Source organism: Rhinolophus sinicus, linkage group LG14, assembly GCF_036562045.2.
Source record: "Rhinolophus sinicus isolate RSC01 linkage group LG14, ASM3656204v1, whole genome shotgun sequence".
NCBI classification, from domain to species: Eukaryota; Metazoa; Chordata; class Mammalia; order Chiroptera; family Rhinolophidae; genus Rhinolophus; species Rhinolophus sinicus.
In genome coordinates, this window is record NC_133763.1 from 52,823,065 (window position 1) to 52,841,308 (window position 18,244).

Sequence of the window (18,244 nt, forward strand, 5' to 3'; positions counted from 1 at the left end):
GCCAGTGGCCTGAGCTGACTTCTCTACAGCCTTCAGCCTTCTTGAAGTGGGAAAAGAAGGGGTGGGACCCAGCTCTTGGGGTGCTGAAACCCCTGTCAGTGAAACGCTTCTCCCCCAGCGCACTCCAACTTACCATCCTTACCGTTGCCTCAAGGCATCTGGCTTGGGTTCCCTCCAAACTCATCTCCAAGAACTCTCCAAGGCCTCTCCCTCCAGCCCTGCTGGCCTCCTTTCTGTTTTGTGTTCTTTGAATGTGCCAAGGTATTTTCAGCCCAGGACCTTCCCTGTTTCTTTCACCTGGATCCTCTTGGCCCACATCCTGTGTTACCAGAATCGTCTTCTAGCCTCATGGGAGGGTAGGCTGCAACGGAGGAACATAAGGAGGGGGCTCAACCTGTTCTTTTTGCAAAGGTGAAAAAGGCCTCATTGCCTAAAGAAGGGACAGAGTGATGCCTCTGATAAGACTCTGATAAGTAACTTCCTTAAGAAAAGGGGGAATATGGGGAGTCTTGAGGGAGGTGGTCTAGGAGAAAGGAATCATATAGGACTCTTAAGATCAGGATGTAAGTGACATGGGGTACTGGTGTCTCATCAGTTAGTCATAATTATCATTGCTGTTCTAATCTCTTAATTAAAAGATAAAAATTACTGTTAGAGGCGACTCCAGAGTATTTAAGAGAATATTGTGTGCTCTATGGTTTGTGACAAATTATGCTTTCTGTCTGTGACAGATTATTGATAACTGGTAACATTAACAAGGAATCACGCATTGGGAGCCAGGACACCTGGGTACTACTAGTCCCCGCGATACCTTAATTTGGTGTCTCATCTTAGGCAAATCATGTTCCCTCTTCAGAGCTTGATAAGTTGGTTGGAAGAGGGAAGTTAGACTAGCAGATGATAACCAAAGCTTCCTTCCACTTCTAACATTAATGGAAGCTGACTGTATTTTCCACTTAATCATCTCTGCACATGCAGCCTGAAGGAAGCAGTTTGAAACCTTTCTCGCTCTAGGAAAAATCTAATCAAGGACAGCTCTCCTTTCCTCAGAGCTCGGCATTGATCTACCAAGCCTGCTTTGTCTTTTCATTACTTGAGCAAGACGCAGGGAGATGAGCAGGAAAGACAGAGCTGAGAAATTTGAGAAAACTCCAGCAAGATAGCTTAGTACAAAGGATATGGGCTCAGGCATCCAAATCTTTGTTCAGCTACTTACAGAGTAACCTTGAGAAAGTTACTTAACTTCTCTCTCCCAGCTGTGACTTTCTGTGCGAATTATCTGAGTAACATGCAATAGCTACTCAGTAAATATTAGATCCTGTTCCTGTCATTACTCTCAGCCAATTCAAATTTTCAACAGGATACCAATTTGAATTCCAGATCGACACCTCAAACTTTCTTGCTTTAGTCACCCAGCTCCCTTTTATCTGAAGGACACCTGGGAGGCAGGCAGATGAAAATCATACCTGTATCAGTACAACTCCATTATTTTATTTAAAGTGAATTCCTGGGTCATCAGTCACTAGACCAAGGCAAAAAAAATTTTTTTTTAAATCTTGAGTTTTGGTATTACTACATTCCAGTCACAGATCTTTGTCTTCTCATAGGTAAAATTAGTAAACTACTACCTGCCCTCTCTAGCTCAGAACTGTTGTGGATTAAATGAGAGAACAATGTGTATGAAAACATTTTGTAAACTATACAAATGCAGGGTATACACTGTTGTTGGGAATTTTACGTAAACGACAAGACAAATTCCCACAGCACACCCCAATGATTTTTTAACATTTTGTAGTTTTCCAGACCCGCGTCCCTGCGTTAGTTAACAGTCCTGTGAGTGAGTATGTGTAACCGCTGTTCTTCATTAAGAGCATAATGCACAGATTACGGATTTGTACACCCCGCGATTGCGCGACTTTCCGCCGGCTGAGTCAAAGCTCTGTCACTTAACTTGGGTCAACAGATTATTTACTCCCCGCCTGGGTAATAACCTGGGCTTCCGAGTCACGTGGTAAGAGAAACCAAACCAAGCCGCTACCCACACTCTCGGAAACTTTCCCCTTCCCTACGAGTCATCTGGCTCTTCCCCTCCTCCGTTTGGTCCCGCGGAACCCAATCCCCGCGGGACAAATAAATGCTCCGGCCCGATTGGCCTCACTCCCTCTCCGGCAGCCTATTCTGACCAGTTACGTCGGAGCGGGCCTCGAGAGGGTAATTCCATTGGCTCAATGCCCTGCCCATCAAAACCTCTACATCTTCATCTTCCAATCAGACTCAAGTGTGGGCAGGGCGCGACGGGGTGCGGGGTGGAGGGGGCGTACCTCCGTAAATCTTGAGCAATCCTGTTGACTTTTTCCTTTGTTTTCATTCCTGCGGTGGTCTCCCTCTTATAAAATTGATGGCCGGAGAACAGGCTCTCAAGCGTCCTGTGCTCCAGTCACAGCCATCTCTATCTTTCCCTGAAGAGACACCAAACCCTCAGGAAGATTTGCTATCACTAGGAGAAACTGAGGCAGAAAGGGCGAGGCTGTCTATAGACGTTTTCCTCAGGTCTGGTTCCTGGACGCTCAGCCTCTTCACCCCCAGAGTCAGCGCCCCTACCGTGGTTCCCGCCTAGGTGCAACCCATGTTCCTAGTGTAAGGCTGGGGGCGGGGTTTGGCTGGGCAGGTCCAGGATGCGAGATCCTGGAGAGAAGAAAAGGTGTACTGTTTGGGACGGTCAGCGGGCTAGACTGGCTTGGCAGGGCTGGGCTCTTCGGAACAGGTAATACCCCGGGGGCCTGTTCATCTGAACCACAGAGATAAGGCCCGAGGCGAAATCTCCAGGTGACAGGTGAGGGGCTGCACAGGTGAGGAAGGGGGATAATGGAAGAGGGAGCGAGAGGAACCCAGAATCTGTGTGTGTGTGTGTGTGTTGTTGTGGGGGGAGCAATCATCCTCCTGCAGCTCTCCCCCACACCTCCACATGCCTCCCCGCAGGATGGATTTCGGAACCCCTGACCTGCTGGATGTGTGGCTGGAGCCCCCGGATGATGTCTTCTCAACAGGACCCTTCCTGGAGCGGGGACTCCACTGTCCACCTTCAGAGGTCCCAGTAACTAGGCTGCAAGAACAGGGGCTGCAAGCCTGGGAGTCCAGTGGGGGCCATGGCTGTGTGAGTGACAAATGGAAGTGGGTGTGGGTTAAGACACAGCTCTGAGAGGTTTCAGCCCACACTTGGACAGAGGTCTGAAGACAGTGCTCCTACAATAGACGTGAACTAGTAACTATCTCCATGTTCAAGAACAGGAGGGACTAAGTTGAAGTATGAAGGATCGAGGTTTGATATCAGGAAGGACTTGCAGAATTCTTCCCTGTACACACATATGCCCTCTTCTAATACAGGGTCTTCAGGAGAGTGAGCCTGAAGATTTCCCGAAGCTTTTCATTGACCCCAATGAAGTGTACTGCTCAGAAGCATCTCCTGGCAGCGACAGTGAAATCTCCGAGGACCCTGGTCACCCAGACAGTCCACCTGCCGCCAAGGCTCCCAGTTCCCCTACCCTCTATGAGGTTGTCTATGAGGCCGGGGCCCTGGAGAGGATGCAGGGGGAAGCTGGGCCAGCTGTAGGGCTCATCTCCATCCAGCTAGGTCAGTATTGTTCTGTGGGAAGGGGACCAAGACCCTTCAGATCCTGCCTTAGCCCTGCGGTTAAGAGGGTCTCCCCAGCCTGTGCCACTCCCCAGGCCCTGCTGCCAGCAGGGTGTACCCGCCAACTCTTCTCCCAGCCACCTGTCTCCTCAGATCAGTGGAGCCCGCCACTTATGGTGCCGGATGCCTGCATGGTCAGCGAGCTGCCCCTTGATGTCCATGCCCACATCATGCCCAGAGCAGGCGCTGTACACCCAGTGCCTCCTTCAACCCTGGTGAGTCTCGGGCTTGGCTGGATCCAGTCCTGCCTGATACACACATACATACCCACGCAGTGGGGGTCAGGGAGGGAAAACTGATGCCTGAGTGCTGTGGCATTGGGCCTGAAGGTCAGGGAGATGTGGGCAATTTAAGAGCAGGAAAGGACTAGGGAGACAGACCTTTGGGGGGGGTAAGGTGGCGAGGACTCAATTCAGGAGGTGGGGTGAGGGAGAAGCCTGGACTCGGTGTGGTTTGCTCAGCCAGGGCTATGGATTGTCTCAGCCTCGGGTCAGGATGCGGAAATGGGACAGGCCGCCTGGGAATCCAACTGGTCACTGGGCATAGGGTGTCAGAGAAGCAACTGCAAATACCTTTCCACTGGAACCACTGTCCGGCAGGCACCCTCTGCCTGGGGCAGCTGGGAACATATCACATGCCTTCCCAAGGCTGGCTGGGCTGGTTCCTCCAGTGGGAGACAGGAGGGGGCCTTGCCTTTATCTTGGAAGGAACTCCTTGTGTGCAAAAGGCAGGGAGCAGGTTCTAGGCTTGCTGCCGATCTGGGATTGAAGCTGGGATCAGAAGCCGAGCCCAGCATCTCAGAATCTTGGGCTGAGGGACCTTAAAACATTTGATGCTTCTAAACTTGAGTGTGCGTTGAAAACACTGGGGAATTTATAGTTCTGTCCTTTAAAAAAAAAAACCCCAGGCCTCATTCTCAGAGGTTTTGACTAGGAGGCTTGGGAGGGACACCCCTCTAACAGTTCCACCAAATAGTCACAGGGCAAGAAGGGAGACCAGGCAGAGGCAGAGGCAGAAGGAATGGTTCAGGGAGTGAAAGCAAAAGCAAAAGCAAATTCCTCTTAAGTCACAAGGTGAAGCATAAATCTTCCAAAAAGAACGAGTCACTCCATTGGTGGGCTCCCATGAACCTCTCCAAGTGCTCTGTTATGAGAAGTTGGTCAGTCTGGTTACCCTTAGGGAGTTGGGAGGGGACAGAGCTTTCGTCTGAAATGTGGGGCTCAGCCCCTAGGTGAGAGTGGGCCGCTGCCCCAGGGAGCGCCCTGTGGTCGGGATAACACACTGCCAAATGAAGGTAATGGCTGACAGTGAGTGATTTGCCTGCGGTAAGCATAAGCAAACCCTACCTTAGTGAGTTACTCCACGTCCTCTTCAAATACCCCTACGGTCCGGGGAGATGTGGCCGGGGACAGGCTCTCCCTAGCTTGCTCAGTGTGCTGAGGTCCAGTCGGTGGGCAAAGGCTGACAAAACCACCTCCTCTCTCCCTTCTCCGCCTCAGGAGGTCCCTTTGGGCATCATCCAGAGCCTGCCTGAATTCAGGTCCCCACCCTCACCTCGTTTCATGGTTAGTTATTTCTCAGTGCAAATGGGAAACACTCTCTAGAAGGCATGCAGGGGGAGAGGCCTGGGTGCTGGAAACGGGGTGACTCTCTCACCACTCTCATCTGCTCCGGTCCCCCAGCAGCTGCCCTGCCAGGCCTTGTTCCTGACGGATGAGGAGAAGCGTCTGCTGGTTCAGGAAGGGGTTTCCCTGCCCTCTCACCTGCCCCTCACCAAGGTAACAGGCTTCCCCAAAGGGTGTTCCAACCCAGTGGCCCCACCGTGGCCTCTGAGGAGCCAGGATCACAGGGAAGGTGGGGGCGGTTAAGGGCTGGGACTGACACAGCCTGGGCCCCCAGGCAGAGGAGAGGGTCCTGAAGAAGGTCAGGAGGAAAATCCGCAACAAGCAGTCGGCGCAGGACAGTCGGCGGCGCAAGAAAGAGTACATCGACGGACTGGAGAGCAGGTGCGCTTGGGCTCGCGCTTCCGCCTCCGCGAGGGCCAGGTCTGGGCCCCTCCTTAGCAGGCAGGCAAGGTCAGGGACTCACACGATGGCAGAACCCCGTCCCACCTTTGCACACTCCGTAGGGTGGCTGCCTGCTCTGCACAGAACCAGAAACTACAGGAAAAAGTCCAGGCGCTGGAGAGGCACAACGTGTGAGTGAAAGCATTGTGTGCGCTGGGGAAGGTGCAGCACCCAGCTCCCCGCTCGCGAGGGCCCTGGGTCCCAGGTCTAACCCAGCCTCCCTCCTGTGCCAGCTCCCTGGTCACTCAGCTCCGCCAGCTGCAGATGGTCATCACGCAGACCTCCAACAAAGCTGCCCAGACCAGCACATGTGTTCTGGTACCGTCAGCCTAGTCCCGTCTCCCCCACCTCCACCACCCGCTGCCACTTCCGACCCCGACCCCGTACCCACTCCTAAGCCATACCGACCTTCCCACCTGATGACCCCCGCTGCCCTCTGCTCCCTTCTGTCACTGTCACTGTCCCCGCAGCCCAAGTGTCTCTTTGCTTCCTCCCAGATCCTTCTGTTTTCCCTGGCTCTCATCATCCTGCCCAGTTTCAGCCCCTTTCAAGGTCTAACAGAAGCCGGGCCTAAGGATTACCAGCCTGGCGGAGGTGAGGCGAGGGCAGGGAAAGCCTGTTTATCTAGTGAGCAAATAGGGGTCTGCTCCCCAGGGTCCTCAAGGAATGGGAGGGAGCGAGGGAGGGCCGGCCGCTGCTGTCTAGGCCCCCCACCCAAGGGAGCACTCTACTACTGCCCTTTCCTTCATCCCACAGTGATTTCCCGAAATATCCTGACTCACAAGGACATGACAGAAGATTGGGAGACCTCAGTTGTAGAGTCCAGATTGGGGGGGCCACCTGGGGCCAAGGGTGCAAATGGCTCAACAAGGACACTGCCTGAGAAGGGAGGGCAGACCAGCCCCGGCAGGCAGGTGAGAACTGTGCTGCTTGCAGATGAGATGTGAAGTTCTCACGGGGGTTGAACACCTCCTGGCCCAGCGCCCATCACGAGGAATCCTAGCTTCCCACTCAGGCCTCAGGGGTCAGAGTGACATCCGGACGCTCTACATGTCTGTACCCTGAGGCCCAGTCTGCCTATGAGAGAGGGCACCTCAAATACTTTTATGTATCTGTGACTTTATTTCTTCTCTGGAGATAGGGTTGAGGGGAAACAGAAGTTTTTGCTGAGAAATAAAGTTTTTTTGCTGAAATCATATCCCCGAAGTATTTTTTTTAAGATTTTATTGGGGAACAGTGTGTACCTCCAGGCCTTTTTTCCAAGTCAAGTTGCTGTCCTTTCAATCTTAGTTGTGGAGGGCACAGCGCAGCTCCAGATCCACTTGCCGTTACTAGTTGCAGGGGGCACAGCCCACCATCCCTTGCGGGAGTCGAACCGGCAACCTTGTGGTTGAGAGCCCACTGGCCCATGTGGGAATCGAACCGGCAGCCTTCTGAGTTAGGAGCATGGAGCTCTAACCGCCTGAGCCACCGGGCCGGCCCCCGAAGTTTTAAATAAGTAGTAGAAGAGGGGGAACACAGGTACTTGGTAAACTGAGGCTGAAAGCCACCACCCTCTTTCCCTCTCTGCCCCCATGACTTCCTGCCTCAAACCAAATTACAGTAGGGAAGGAAACGATTTCATACTTTTTATTCTGCTCATTAATGATCTAGACGACGAAGACAGGAGCAAGGAGTGCCACCACAAGGTTCCCCAAAACCAAGGGCACGAGTCAGTCTGTTCCACCTTCTCTGTCTGAGGGAAGGTCTTTAAAACCCATATAAAACGGTAGAAGGTCGCTATATGGACTCGATTTGCTTCCGGACCTTCTCCAGAGCCTTTCTGTCCAGCTGTCGCTGACGAATGATGACAAGGCAAGCGAAGACCACGGCCACACCCACGACAGCCCCTTCAAATTTCCAGAATAAATGTTGTTCCATCAGAGCTGAGCGGCAGCTGGGGGCGGGAAGAAACAGTTACTCCCAGGGAAGGCCAGACGGCCTCTCCTTCCAATCTCCTAACCAAGATACATCCCAGGGGAAAAGAGGAAACCAGAGGCAGTCTTCTAATGTGTTTCAGTACATAAATCCCACTCAAATATATCATTTCACTTATTTTCTGGTGAGATCAGCAGAGCTGGTATTAACCAATTTTACCGATGAGAAAATATGGCCAACAACATAGCGCTAAGGAGTAGAGGTGGGATGTGGGTTGAAGTAATTTGGCTCCAAATCCCTTCCCCTTTCCAATATGCCACACTACCTCCAAGAGGAAGAGGTGGAACTGTCTACCTAAGGTCATAGGAGCAAAGGTGACCTAAGAGGTTTCTAGAAGAGACACAGCACTTGCCTTTTGAACTCACTCTTCTTAGATAAGCTGCATGTGATTTTCTCCACATTGCCTGTGGCACCACACTCAGGGGTGGTTTTCTGCCAGGAGAAAAGGACCAAAGCGCATGTTAGGAAGAAGCAGAAAGACTGCCTTTCAGAACAGGCAGGTGCCCACATGCTGGGGCTCAGAGCTGTCAGGCCACAGAACTAAGGGAGAGTTCTGATGGGGATGCCGCGTGACTAGGACATGTGTTTGAAAGACTACTTCAGGGGCAATGGTCTAGGAGAGGCAGGGACAGATTCCAGAGCCTGCGGATTCAAAATGAACAGGACGTGGGTATTAGCTGAATGCTGCCGCGAATTTGGAAAGAAAAGGGCACATTTTCGGGGGGGAAGACAGGTTCAGATCTGGACACACACCGAGACTGCAAGGAAAAAGATGGCAAGACAATGCAACGACATACTTCGTCAGATGTAGGGGCTGATTAGATGTGAGAAAAAAGGGAGAGAAAACAGATACTCACAGCCTGGAAGCTAGAACACGGGGCACACTCTTCTGCCACCACAAACTCTTCCACCATCCAGCACGGCAAATTTGAGGTGCTCACTAAAAGGGGAGAGACATGCCAGCCCCAGACCTCATTCGGAAAGTGTTTCCCCCCAAGGTTCTGCCCACCGCACTTCCCAGCACCACCGAATGCCCGCGTTCCACGTGATGCCGCCCGGCGCTCCCTGCGCTCCCGACATATGGCAGGATGTCACCACAACGCACAACCAAAACTACGGGGCCGTCCGGTTCCCAGACCATCACCCACCTGACAGCTTCTCCTCCTGCACCGGGGCGTCCGCTTGGCTGCAGCGGTGAGAGGGACAGGGGGGCAAAAATCAGAAAAGAGGGAACCCCTCGCCCCCCGCGGTGGAGGCACAAGCGCTCCCTCATCCCCGGGGGCGGGTACGGCGGGACCTCTGTCCCCTCCCTTTCCCTGCCCTCATCCCCGCCTCACCAGAGCGTTAAGGCGAAAGCGCAGAGCAGCCAGAGGTAGCGGCCCTGGGGGAGGCCACGCGTGTCCGCGCCCGCAGGCATGGGGTGCTCGGGGTCGCACCAGGCGGGACGGTGGGGCCTGCGTGTCTGGCCTCGTGCCTCCGTCTGAGCGCAGAAGCGGCGCTTTCCTCTGCAGCCGCCCGGGAGGCTCCAGGTCAGGCTGCGAAACGCTGGGGTTGCCTCGGGTCCCAGGCCCTATTGGAACGTGCCCATGGCCACGGCGAGAAAAGCCAATGCCTTTGTTGGCGAGGGCCGTGAGTTCCCTCGTGCGGGCCCGCAGGTCTTCGCGAGAGGCTCTGCGGCCCTAGAACCCCCTCACCTCCGCTTCCGCTCCCGGCGCGGCCATGTTGCCCCGCGGCGGCTCCTGGGCGTGGGGCCCAGCTCCCCGGCCAGGTTTTCCAGCCGGGAGGGGTCGGCGGAGGCGCAGGCGCGCGCGTTGCCTGCTGGGTTTTGTAGTCTTCAGGGCTTGGCGGCGCGGCGCGCTGCTTCCCGGGAATCGGCTGTCGCTGCGGCCCGTTGGCTCGGTGCCCTGTTGTGTTATGGTCCTGGCAGTCTTGCGGGAATTGAGGAAATGGCGGCGGCGGAGCTGTGTTCTCGGTTCGTTGTCCCTGGGCTGTCGCCTTGTTTGCCCCTGTGGGCTAGGTGAGCAGCGAGACGTAAAAAGGAACCACACGTCGCGCTCCAGGATTGGCTCCTTCCGTAAAACCCTTAGATTTATCACGAAGCTTCAGCCTTTCTGACCTGTTAACCCATTGCACCCTTCCCGTCCCGGATGGTCAAGGGGAGAAGCTGGGTTGGCGGTCCAGGGACTTGCTCCTTCCTCCGGGAGCAGGAACACCGGAGCCCCCCCGTGAACGTGAAGCCTTTCCCTGTCTCTGGGCTCCCACTCAGCTCTGCTCAGATGTCACCCCTCATGTTGATGGCTAAGTGACTCCCCAGAACTGGTGCTTGAATGGCCGCCGCAAACGCTCTCAGCTCTCCCTCGCTCCTACGTAATGGAATAATCCTTAGTGCAATGAGGAGAGCCTGAGATTTGAAGTCGCAGCAAGTGTTGAGCTTCGGTTCTCGGGCTTATTAGCCACGTGCCTTGAGAACGTTACCTGGCTCTCCGGTAAAATGGAAATGCTAACGTGCATTTTTTTTTTTTTGGTCGAGATGCAGATGAAATGTTTATGAAACCACTTATTCTCCTCTAATCGTATTGCCTCGCCTCTTATACTTTTTAAATCCAAAACTTAGCTCATTTTGATCCTCAGTAATCCTGCTCCCCATATTTTTTTCTTACCTCGGCTCGTCTTCGCCCCACCAGCCTTTCTAGCCCAGAGACCACAGCTGCTGCCCTCCCCCACCGCCATAAGGGCGAGGGCACTTTGGAATTACCAGTATATCTAATGCTACTTCCCATAAATTCCGTCTTCCCATCAGACTTAAAGCTGGCTTCTTCAGAGCGGGAACTATCAGATTGGAAAGATCACTGGGTGAGAGTTGAAGAAAAAAAAACAACGGGTTGAGGCTGAGCTTTAATTTTGCTTGTGACTGTTTTTCCTTTGTTTGTCTGTGTATGTGTCAATAGTTGTAGTTACAGAAAGTAGGGTGTGGGTTTTTCCTCGGTAGTTTTTAGCTATAATGAAAGTTTTGATACACCTGAAATTAATAATAAAAAGTATGTATGTATTAAACACGCACAAACACGCAATGAAAGTGAGATTTCCACAGCAGACTTCAGTTGAATTGACCAGTGAGAAGCCAACCAAAACAGTGCTCTAAAGAGACAAGATGTCACGCCCGCTCGATTTCCACTGCCGGTGTTACGGTTCTTGTTGTTTCCCCCCAGACTACTGCAGTGGCCTCCTAACTCACCCCAACACCAGTGCTGTCCAATAAAACGTTCTGTGATTTTTTGTGTGAGAGTGTGTGTGATGTTTTTAGTGTTCTATATGTGCTCTATCCAGTACAGAAGCCATGAGCCACACATGACCAGTGAGCTCTAACGCTAGAAATGTGGCTCATGTGACTGCAACATTGACTTTTCCTACTTAATTAAAAAAAAAAAAAAGTTTGGGCTGAAATCTAGTATTCCGTTACTCCTCACCCCGTTCTATCTTGTTTCATGACAAGATCTTCTTAAGATCTCACATCCAACAGCCATACCGAGCAACTGCGTAGGATCTCGATGCTGAAACGGAATTTTACAGTATCTGCTGTGAGGTATGATGATGATGTCAGGTTTCCTGGGATTCATAAAATGCAAGTCTTTCCTCATCTCTCGAGCAAATGAAACTCACTGGGTAGTTGACTACAGAGCTCAAACGTAAGCCACAGATGAGGACATTACCCCACCAAAGCTTGGATGCTTAGTACATTTATCAAATCCATGTGCAAGTTTTTCTCCCAGAACATCAGACTTCTTTCTGAGTGTTGTCTTTTACCAGCAGAAACAGCAGCACGAAAAAGGCTTTGCACTAACCAGGGCTGTGCCATCCACTTCCACACGGCAGGCTCGGGGATTTCTGAAATACCTGGGACATCATATCCATGAATAAAACTTCTCACAGAATCATGTCTGAACCAATCTGACATTTTCATTATCCTGACAAGAGATCAAGTCTGTCAGATCATTCCGCTGTTTACAAAGTATTGTGTAAGATGAAGGGGGCTGTGTCCTGAGTTTTTTGGTGGTGGTTCTTTTGCATGCCAATACTTCTGTCTCTGTGATTCAGTAGTTAGGGCCTGTTTCTGTTCAAATTTACTTGTCCTTTGGGTAAGTGCCACCCAAAGGTTGTGTTAACTCGACCACTGTGCTTGGCAAATAGTAGATGCTCAATAAGTATTTATGAATAAGTAAACCTCTTCTGTCTCATTCTCCTCATCTATAAAAGATAATAATGCCTACCAGCTGCAGAATCAAAGATGTTTGCACAAATCACTGGGTAACAAGACTAGGTTCTGCGATGGCGCTGAGGCTAGGGATGTCACCCCCCTGGGGAGGCCCAAAAAGGAGTCCTTCTTAAAAAAAAAAAAAAATCCTTCTGGAATGTCCTGGGCCAGGGTCTGCCCACAGTGATCCTCTGAACCCCATAAAGGAAAGAGTATGTCCCCATTCTAGGTTCAGAATCTTTTTTTTTAAGTGTCTACACATGACTTGTATTCATCTTTTGTTATCACTATACATTGAGTATTACAATTTTAATATAGTTTTTTCTTTGTTTGTTTTTCTTCCCCTTCCGCCTTCACCTGAGCCTGCTTAGGGCAGCCCAGCTCCAAGGAGAGCTGTTGTTTGCAATCTTAGCTGTAGAGGGCGCAGTTCACTGTCCCATGTGGGAATCAAACCAGCCACCATGGAGTTAGGAGCTCGGCTCCAACCACCTGAGCCACTAGATCGGCCCCAAGAGAGTCTTTTCCTTGCTGTTTTCCTCATCAATTAAGCCCCGGGGAAGGGAGAGCTGTTTGACTAGTCCTCAACAGCTCAGGAACTCAGGCAGCCCAGCCATCTTAGAGGCAGGAATTAGGTTTATGAATAGAGAGTGACTCCAACACTGATGAAAGTTACCCAAACCAGGGACACTTGTGCAAATGGTGGCCTTTAATACTGAGAAAGACCAGGCAGTGACAGGATAGGACCAAATGTTCAGAGAGTGGTGCTGAGCCAGCCTCTCACAGGACCCTAAAACCTGATCCCAGAACAGAATCAATCATTTGTTTACATTTACAGTTGCCCTGGAAACCCAGGGAAGGGCTGAGGCGCAGGGCTCCCTTCCTTCCCTCCTCCCTCTCTTCCTACCTCCTTCTCACCTTCTTTCACTTCCTCAACTCTTTCCCTTTTGGCTTCTTCCCTCTCTATTCTACCTCCTTTGTTCTTTTCCTCTTTCCTTCCCCTTCCTTTTGTTCTCCGTTGTCTCCCCATTCTTTCACCAGGTACCATCTCCCCTCCTCCAAGCCCCACCTGCTACTTCTCCCCGCCCAGCCCCTCAGCCCCGCCTCCCTGAGGCTCAGCCTCCAGGCTCGGGGTCGGCAGCAGCAAGGGGTCGTCAGCCCAGGGAGCACTTGGTGGTCTTCTTGTCACAGGTTTTCAGGTCAGTGGTGGAGGGCTTGCTGCTGCTCCCCTACAGGCAGAAGGGCACAGGGGTCAGGGTGACAGGGTCTGAGGCTACAGACTTTGAAGGGGACCCACCCTCGTGAGGTGTCTTAGCATTGCCCCCCCTCCCCACCCAACACAGCCCAGCAGAACCCACTCACCGATCTCCGGCTTCCTTTCAGCAAGATGTCCCGGGCCAGGGAACTGAAAGCCTAGCGAGGAAAGGAGGTTGGTCAGATCGGACGGGAGAAAAGGATAAGTCTGTCTTCAAATACACCATCTCTTTGGGGGTGGGGAGGGGGGGTGTCTCACCTCATCCACATTCATACTGGATTTGGCACTGGTCTCGAAAAATCGGATTCCGTGCTCCCGAGCCAACTAGAGGGGGGACATGGGAAGAAGAGTTGGATAAGGGCAGCAGCCAAGTCGTCCGCCATCCGACCTCATCGTGGCCCTCCCAGGCCAGTTCTAGAACACTGCCCAGGCTGGCCCTTACCTTATCGGCCTGCTCCTTCTGTACCTTCCTCTTGGCTTCCATGTCACACTTGTTCCCCAGGAGGAGGCGCTCCACCCCAGCGGAGGCATTCTGGGAGCAAAAGGGTAAGACCAGTAAAGCTGGGTCCTGCTCGTCTTCACAATGCCCGTCATGCTCCAGGTTCTGCCCTCACCTCTTTGATGCTCTTCATCCAGTTCTGAATATTCTCAAAGGATTTCTCATCTGTGATGTCGTATACCAGGATGATGCCCTGGGGATGGCAGAGTTCACAGAGGAGCTTGGGACCCTCGTCCCCTTTGGGCTTCCCATTGCCCTCTAAGTGACCCTCTAAGTTTTATCCTCAAATCAAACCACTAGGCCATGTGAGGCCCTCTGCAACCCACACTGTGCACCCCCATTTGTCCCTGCCCCAACCCCTGCCTCTCGGTACTCATAAACCTACACTTTATTGCCTCGTGCCCTTATCCCTTGGCCAGACCCACACTTCGTACCATGGCTCCACGGTAATAGGCAGTAGTTATCGTCTTGAATCGCTCTTGGCCAGCTGTGTCCCTGAGAAGGTGGAATATTTCAGGGGGTAGCATAGAGGGAAGGGCTCTCCCAAAGAGACTCCCCTCACGCCCGCCAGTTAAGAATTTAGCTTTTGCAACATGCTAGGGCTGAAAGGAATAGAGTCGGGAAACAGTAAAGGAGGAAAGGGATGCAGCAGTCGGGCTAATACGGGAGATGACAGAGGCCTAAGAAACAAGGTCTCTCCGGTTTAGTCCTTGGACGCTTCCTCTGTGCCAAGCACTGTGTACGCGTCATTTCATATGTATAGTATGTATGTGTCCTTTTGTGGAATCTTCGTTCTACCCTTGTGAGACAGGTTTTATTGCCCCTATTTTACAAATGACAAAACAGATTTGGGAAGGCTAAATAACTCATGAAGGTCAGCCTATGACAGAAGCAGAATCTGTACCAGTCTGTTCTTATCTCTGGCATCGTAATGCCACCGTGAAGCCTGGAAGCACGTAAACACCTTCAGGGTCTCCAGCTTCCCTTCTCCACCTGCCTGGCTGGGCTCTCCATAATTTACACAGAGCACTAGCCTCACAGTCTTAATTCTGTGACTTGCTATTTAGCTGCTTAAAGCCTGTCCGCACATTGTTGTTCAACAGACATTCGTTGTCAAGTTCAAAGAGTGCTCTGGAGCCGGGCGAGGCAACAGTTACCAAAAAAGCTGAAACAATAGTTGAGTGAGCAGAAAGAGATGGAAGGACAGCTGAGTGAGATGACAGAAATAATTAGAAGTGCTGGAAGGAGCAATGGGGAACAGGAGAGAATGAGGCAGCATAGAAAGAAAAGGGTTGTAGGTGGTAGACGGTAAAGTCTGGTTAGGAGTCTGGGGGAGTCACTCACCAGACTTGCAGTTTGATCTTCTTTCCTTCTATTTCCACTGTGCGGATCTTAAAATCAATTCCTGGGAGTGAACACAGAAGTTAACATGTGTGTATGAGTGTGTGTGTGTGTATATGTATGTGTGCGCGTGCACACGCAGACGTGTGTGGTGGGAGGGGGGAACGGACCAGCAACCTTGGTGGGAGTGTAAAACCAGGAGAATCTTCTCAAAACTGTGTTTGTATAGCAAGCACACTGTTTTCTACTTAGATTTTTATGGATTCTGCAGGGAGAGTCAAGGTCCTTAAGGCCCTTGGGTCCACTCAGCCATTCAGGCTGACAACTCTCTCAAGTCAGTCCATGTCCTCCTGAAGTGTTACTTTCAGACCCCTTTTCCCTTCTGTTTTCCCAGAACCCTTCACTCTCAGTACCCACCCACTGTCCTGGTCCTCACCGGTAAAGAGTGAGGAAAAAGCGAGCTGATGCCGGTCTATGTGAATTAACTCGGAGGCCAGGCTTGCAACCAAGAAAGTCTGGAGCTAAACAAGATCCCTCCTGAGGCTGAACTAGGAAACCGGCATTTTCCCTTCCCCTTTCTGACCAGAATTGTCCTGAGATTCTCCTGGTCTTATTTCCCGGACCAGAGGAGATTAAGAAAGATGAGAGGGGAGGAGGGGACAGAGTTCTTAGTGGAAACTTGGGCACCTCCCCCAGCCTGTTGGGAGCCCTACAGAGGAGGCTGAGTCACCAGGCTGACTCAGAGACCCCAAAAGTCCCCTCGTCCCCACCTTGTTCACCAGGCAAACTGCATATTCATGATCCTAGTCCTTGGGCCACCCTCTCGCACAGCCAACCACTCCGTTCCACCCTCCCCGCCCCCTATTGAGGGGCAAGGAGACTGAGTACGTGATAAGGTGGGGATGCAGTGGGCAAGTCTGAACGTCAGCGGGGCAGAAAGAGGCGAGCAGAGTTGGGAGAGAGATGGTCAGGGAGAGGGAATACAGGAAATGTGGAGAGCAGATCAAGAGCTCTAGGTGGGTGGGGTGGGGGAAGAGGAGCTGAGAGGGACATAGAGAAGGAAGGGTGCACGTGGATCTGGGGACACGAGGGACAGGAATGGTACCAAGAACCACAACCCAAGTTGCCTGGAGGCTGCAGAAAGGTGAGGGGTTTGGGTACCAACCAGAGGCATGTATGGGGGATGGGTCTGACACAGGGGTAGAGGAACCAGAGTTTAGAAGCCTCACTCTAAGAGGGCTGAGAGGTGGGGCCACTAGTAACCCAGGAGCCTGGGGATGAGGGCGTGGGGGGTCTGGGGTACGGCCAGCGGGCTCACCGATGGTGGAGATGTAAGTGCTGTTGAAGTTGTCCTCTGCAAAGCGAATGATCAGACACGTCTTGCCCACCCCCGAGTCCCCGATCAGCAGCAACTTGAAGAGGTGGTCGTAGGCTTTGGCCATGGCGGACACTGGGGGAGCCGGGGGAGGGGTGGGGAAGCGCCGGGCACTGGTAGGCGGGAGTGGAGGGTTGGCAGACAGAGTCGCCCGGAGCCGGGCCAGGAAGTTTTCCTGCCTCTCCGCCCAGGCTCCGGGAAAGAGAGGCGGCACTCCTCTGGGCCCCACCCCCTGCCCGCCCACCCTTCGGCCGGCCGGGGAGGCAGCCCAGCCTTCTGCGTCCTGGGCTTTCCCTTCGCAGCCTGGGACGGCCTGTCTCCCTCGCCGTTTCCCACAGGTTTTTGCTTACTCTCCTTCCCCTCTATGTTTTGACCTCATTCTTACCGTCTGAGGCCAGAGAGGCTGGGGTGAAGGGTAGTAGAAGTTTAACCAAGATGACCAGGGGAAGAGGAATTTTCGAGGAATTAGGAGGAAGGGAAAGGTTTTGGGGGGGATAAAGGTGAAGGCAGGGATGGCGCTGGGAGTTGGCAAAAATTGGGGGCTGATTTTTGGGAGGGCTAGTCAAGGAAGATAGATTCATTCGGGGACAATTCTAGAATTCTGGTGTTAGAATTCCGAGCCCTTAGCTCGAGAATCCCAGCTCCTTTTGAAAAGAAGCGGGATGCCGGGGAGTAGGAGGTTGTTTGTTGAGTCAGTCTGCCCCCTGGTGGAACGGAATGAAAATTAACAATTACACCATAGAATCAGCCGCACCCTACCCCCCCCCGCCCCCCCCCGCCCCCCACAGTCTTCCTCCTTCTGGGACCCTGTGTGTGATTTCTCTGACAAGCCAGCTCAGAAAGAAAGAGATTAGGAGTACAAATGTCTGGTCTCATTCTTCCGATGACACGTGGATCTTTTAACACAGCCCCGGGGCACTCCTGGCACCCTACTGAACCGGCTGTGAATGCGTAGCCTTGGCAACCAGGAAGCTGAAGTATGCAGAACATGGCTATAAAGAAACAAGTTTATCTCTGCCTTTGGAAAAAATTAGTCAGAATATCTGCTTTTCCAATGGGGTCAGAGGAATCGTCCTTGTATAAAGATAGTGCGCTGGTTGTGAGAAGGTATCTTTTGTCACTTATCTCTATTACCTTATGTGCCCATGTTTGTTCCTTCTTAAACAAGGGTATTCAATCCCTTTTTGTCCATTCTCTCACCTCCCATTATTTTATTTATTTACTTTTTTAGCTGCCATCAATAAGAAATTTACTTGTTTTTAAAAAGTCCAAATGCTGGCATTGTCCAGGAAAAATTAACAGGTCTATTTATAATTGTTATAAAGTTGAACTGTTGAAACTTTTCACTGAAACATTTTGACTTGCATCAATGCTTTATGTCCCCGCATTGATAGTAAAAATTCATAAACAAATGAAAATGGAAAAACTGCCAATATCTGATTTCTGTCCCCGACTTTTCCACTTGCAATCATATACTTAGGTTATCTTTTGACCCCATGGGAAACAAATATCTAACGTTCAGAACTACCAATAACAGGAAGAAGAGAATTTTTTTTTTTGTAGAGAATGAAATATTTCCCATCATAGAGGATTCTTAAGCACGTTTTCTGTCTACGCTGTGTGCTAGCTGTTTTTTTTGCACAAGGTGTCGTCAAAAAGGCCAAACAGACAGGCCTTACTTGCCTCCTGCGAAGCACCAGTAGTTGCACTGTGGAAGTGCTGATCCGTTTTGAAGTCCTGAGCAATTTCTTGCACCAGACGCTGGAAGGGAAGTGTGCGAAAGAGACCTTT

The 18,244-nt window shown here is 51.8% G+C and overlaps 3 protein-coding genes across 11 annotated transcripts; 1 reads left to right on the plus strand and 2 right to left on the minus strand.

The window, feature by feature from the left end:
* The first annotated feature begins 279 nt into the window (after positions 1–279).
* On the plus strand, positions 280–6,955 carry CREB3L4 (cAMP responsive element binding protein 3 like 4). Of its 9 annotated transcripts, none has more exons than XM_074318671.1 (11): positions 280–411; positions 2,980–3,154; positions 3,385–3,631; positions 3,785–3,906; positions 5,191–5,256; positions 5,374–5,469; positions 5,591–5,697; positions 5,820–5,888; positions 5,991–6,075; positions 6,255–6,351; positions 6,514–6,955. In XM_074318671.1, the coding sequence occupies exons 2-11, from the start codon at positions 2,981–2,983 to the stop codon at positions 6,702–6,704; spliced, it is 1,254 nt and encodes a 417-aa protein (XP_074174772.1). In that variant the 5' UTR covers positions 280–411; position 2,980; the 3' UTR covers positions 6,705–6,955. The 9 variants fall into 9 exon arrangements, with proteins under 9 accessions (XP_074174772.1, XP_019568898.2, XP_074174767.1 ...); XM_019713339.2 differs by lacking the exon at positions 280–411 and adding an exon at positions 2,328–2,550; XM_074318666.1 differs by lacking the exon at positions 280–411 and adding an exon at positions 2,328–2,550 and having other exon boundaries at positions 5,377–5,469.
* Positions 6,956–7,370: 415 nt separating this feature from the next.
* Positions 7,371–10,106, minus strand: JTB (jumping translocation breakpoint). The gene is made up of 5 exons (XM_019713330.2): positions 9,072–10,106; positions 8,883–8,920; positions 8,592–8,674; positions 8,087–8,166; positions 7,371–7,693 (listed from the first exon to the last, which is right to left on the minus strand). The coding sequence occupies exons 1-5, from the start codon at positions 9,149–9,151 to the stop codon at positions 7,537–7,539; spliced, it is 438 nt and encodes a 145-aa protein (XP_019568889.1). The 5' UTR covers positions 9,152–10,106; the 3' UTR covers positions 7,371–7,536.
* A 2,565-nt stretch (positions 10,107–12,671) lies between these two features.
* On the minus strand, positions 12,672–16,655 carry RAB13 (RAB13, member RAS oncogene family). The gene is made up of 8 exons (XM_019713212.2): positions 16,397–16,655; positions 15,082–15,142; positions 14,172–14,232; positions 13,853–13,930; positions 13,681–13,770; positions 13,497–13,562; positions 13,346–13,396; positions 12,672–13,212 (listed from the first exon to the last, which is right to left on the minus strand). The coding sequence occupies exons 1-8, from the start codon at positions 16,518–16,520 to the stop codon at positions 13,138–13,140; spliced, it is 606 nt and encodes a 201-aa protein (XP_019568771.1). The 5' UTR covers positions 16,521–16,655; the 3' UTR covers positions 12,672–13,137.
* Positions 16,656–18,244: the final 1,589 nt, after the last annotated feature.

Bases quoted from the DNA above. Each gene is read 5' to 3' on its own strand.
- RAB13 (XM_019713212.2), bottom strand. From the start codon at position 16,520: ATGGCCAAAGCCTACGACCACCTCTTCAAGTTGCTGCTGATCGGGGAC. The intron at 13,771-13,852 runs GTGAGGGCAGAA...TTTTGCTCCCAG, and splicing joins GGATGAAGAGCATCAAAGAG to AATGCCTCCGCTGGGGTGGA. The intron at 13,397-13,496 runs GTGAGACACCCC...TTTCCTCGCTAG, and splicing joins CCAGTATGAATGTGGATGAG to GCTTTCAGTTCCCTGGCCCG.
- CREB3L4 (XM_019713339.2), top strand. From the start codon at position 2,399: ATGGCCGGAGAACAGGCTCTCAAGCGTCCTGTGCTCCAGTCACAGCCA. The intron at 3,155-3,384 runs GTGAGTGACAAA...CTTCTAATACAG, and splicing joins CCAGTGGGGGCCATGGCTGT to GGTCTTCAGGAGAGTGAGCC. The intron at 5,889-5,990 runs GTGAGTGAAAGC...CTCCTGTGCCAG, and splicing joins GCGCTGGAGAGGCACAACGT to CTCCCTGGTCACTCAGCTCC.
- JTB (XM_019713330.2), bottom strand. From the start codon at position 9,151: ATGCCTGCGGGCGCGGACACGCGTGGCCTCCCCCAGGGCCGCTACCTC. The intron at 8,921-9,071 runs GTGAGGCGGGGA...TCACCGCTGCAG, and splicing joins GCTTTCGCCTTAACGCTCTG to CCAAGCGGACGCCCCGGTGC. The intron at 7,694-8,086 runs GCAAGTGCTGTG...TCCCGCCCCCAG, and splicing joins AAGAAGAGTGAGTTCAAAAG to CTGCCGCTCAGCTCTGATGG.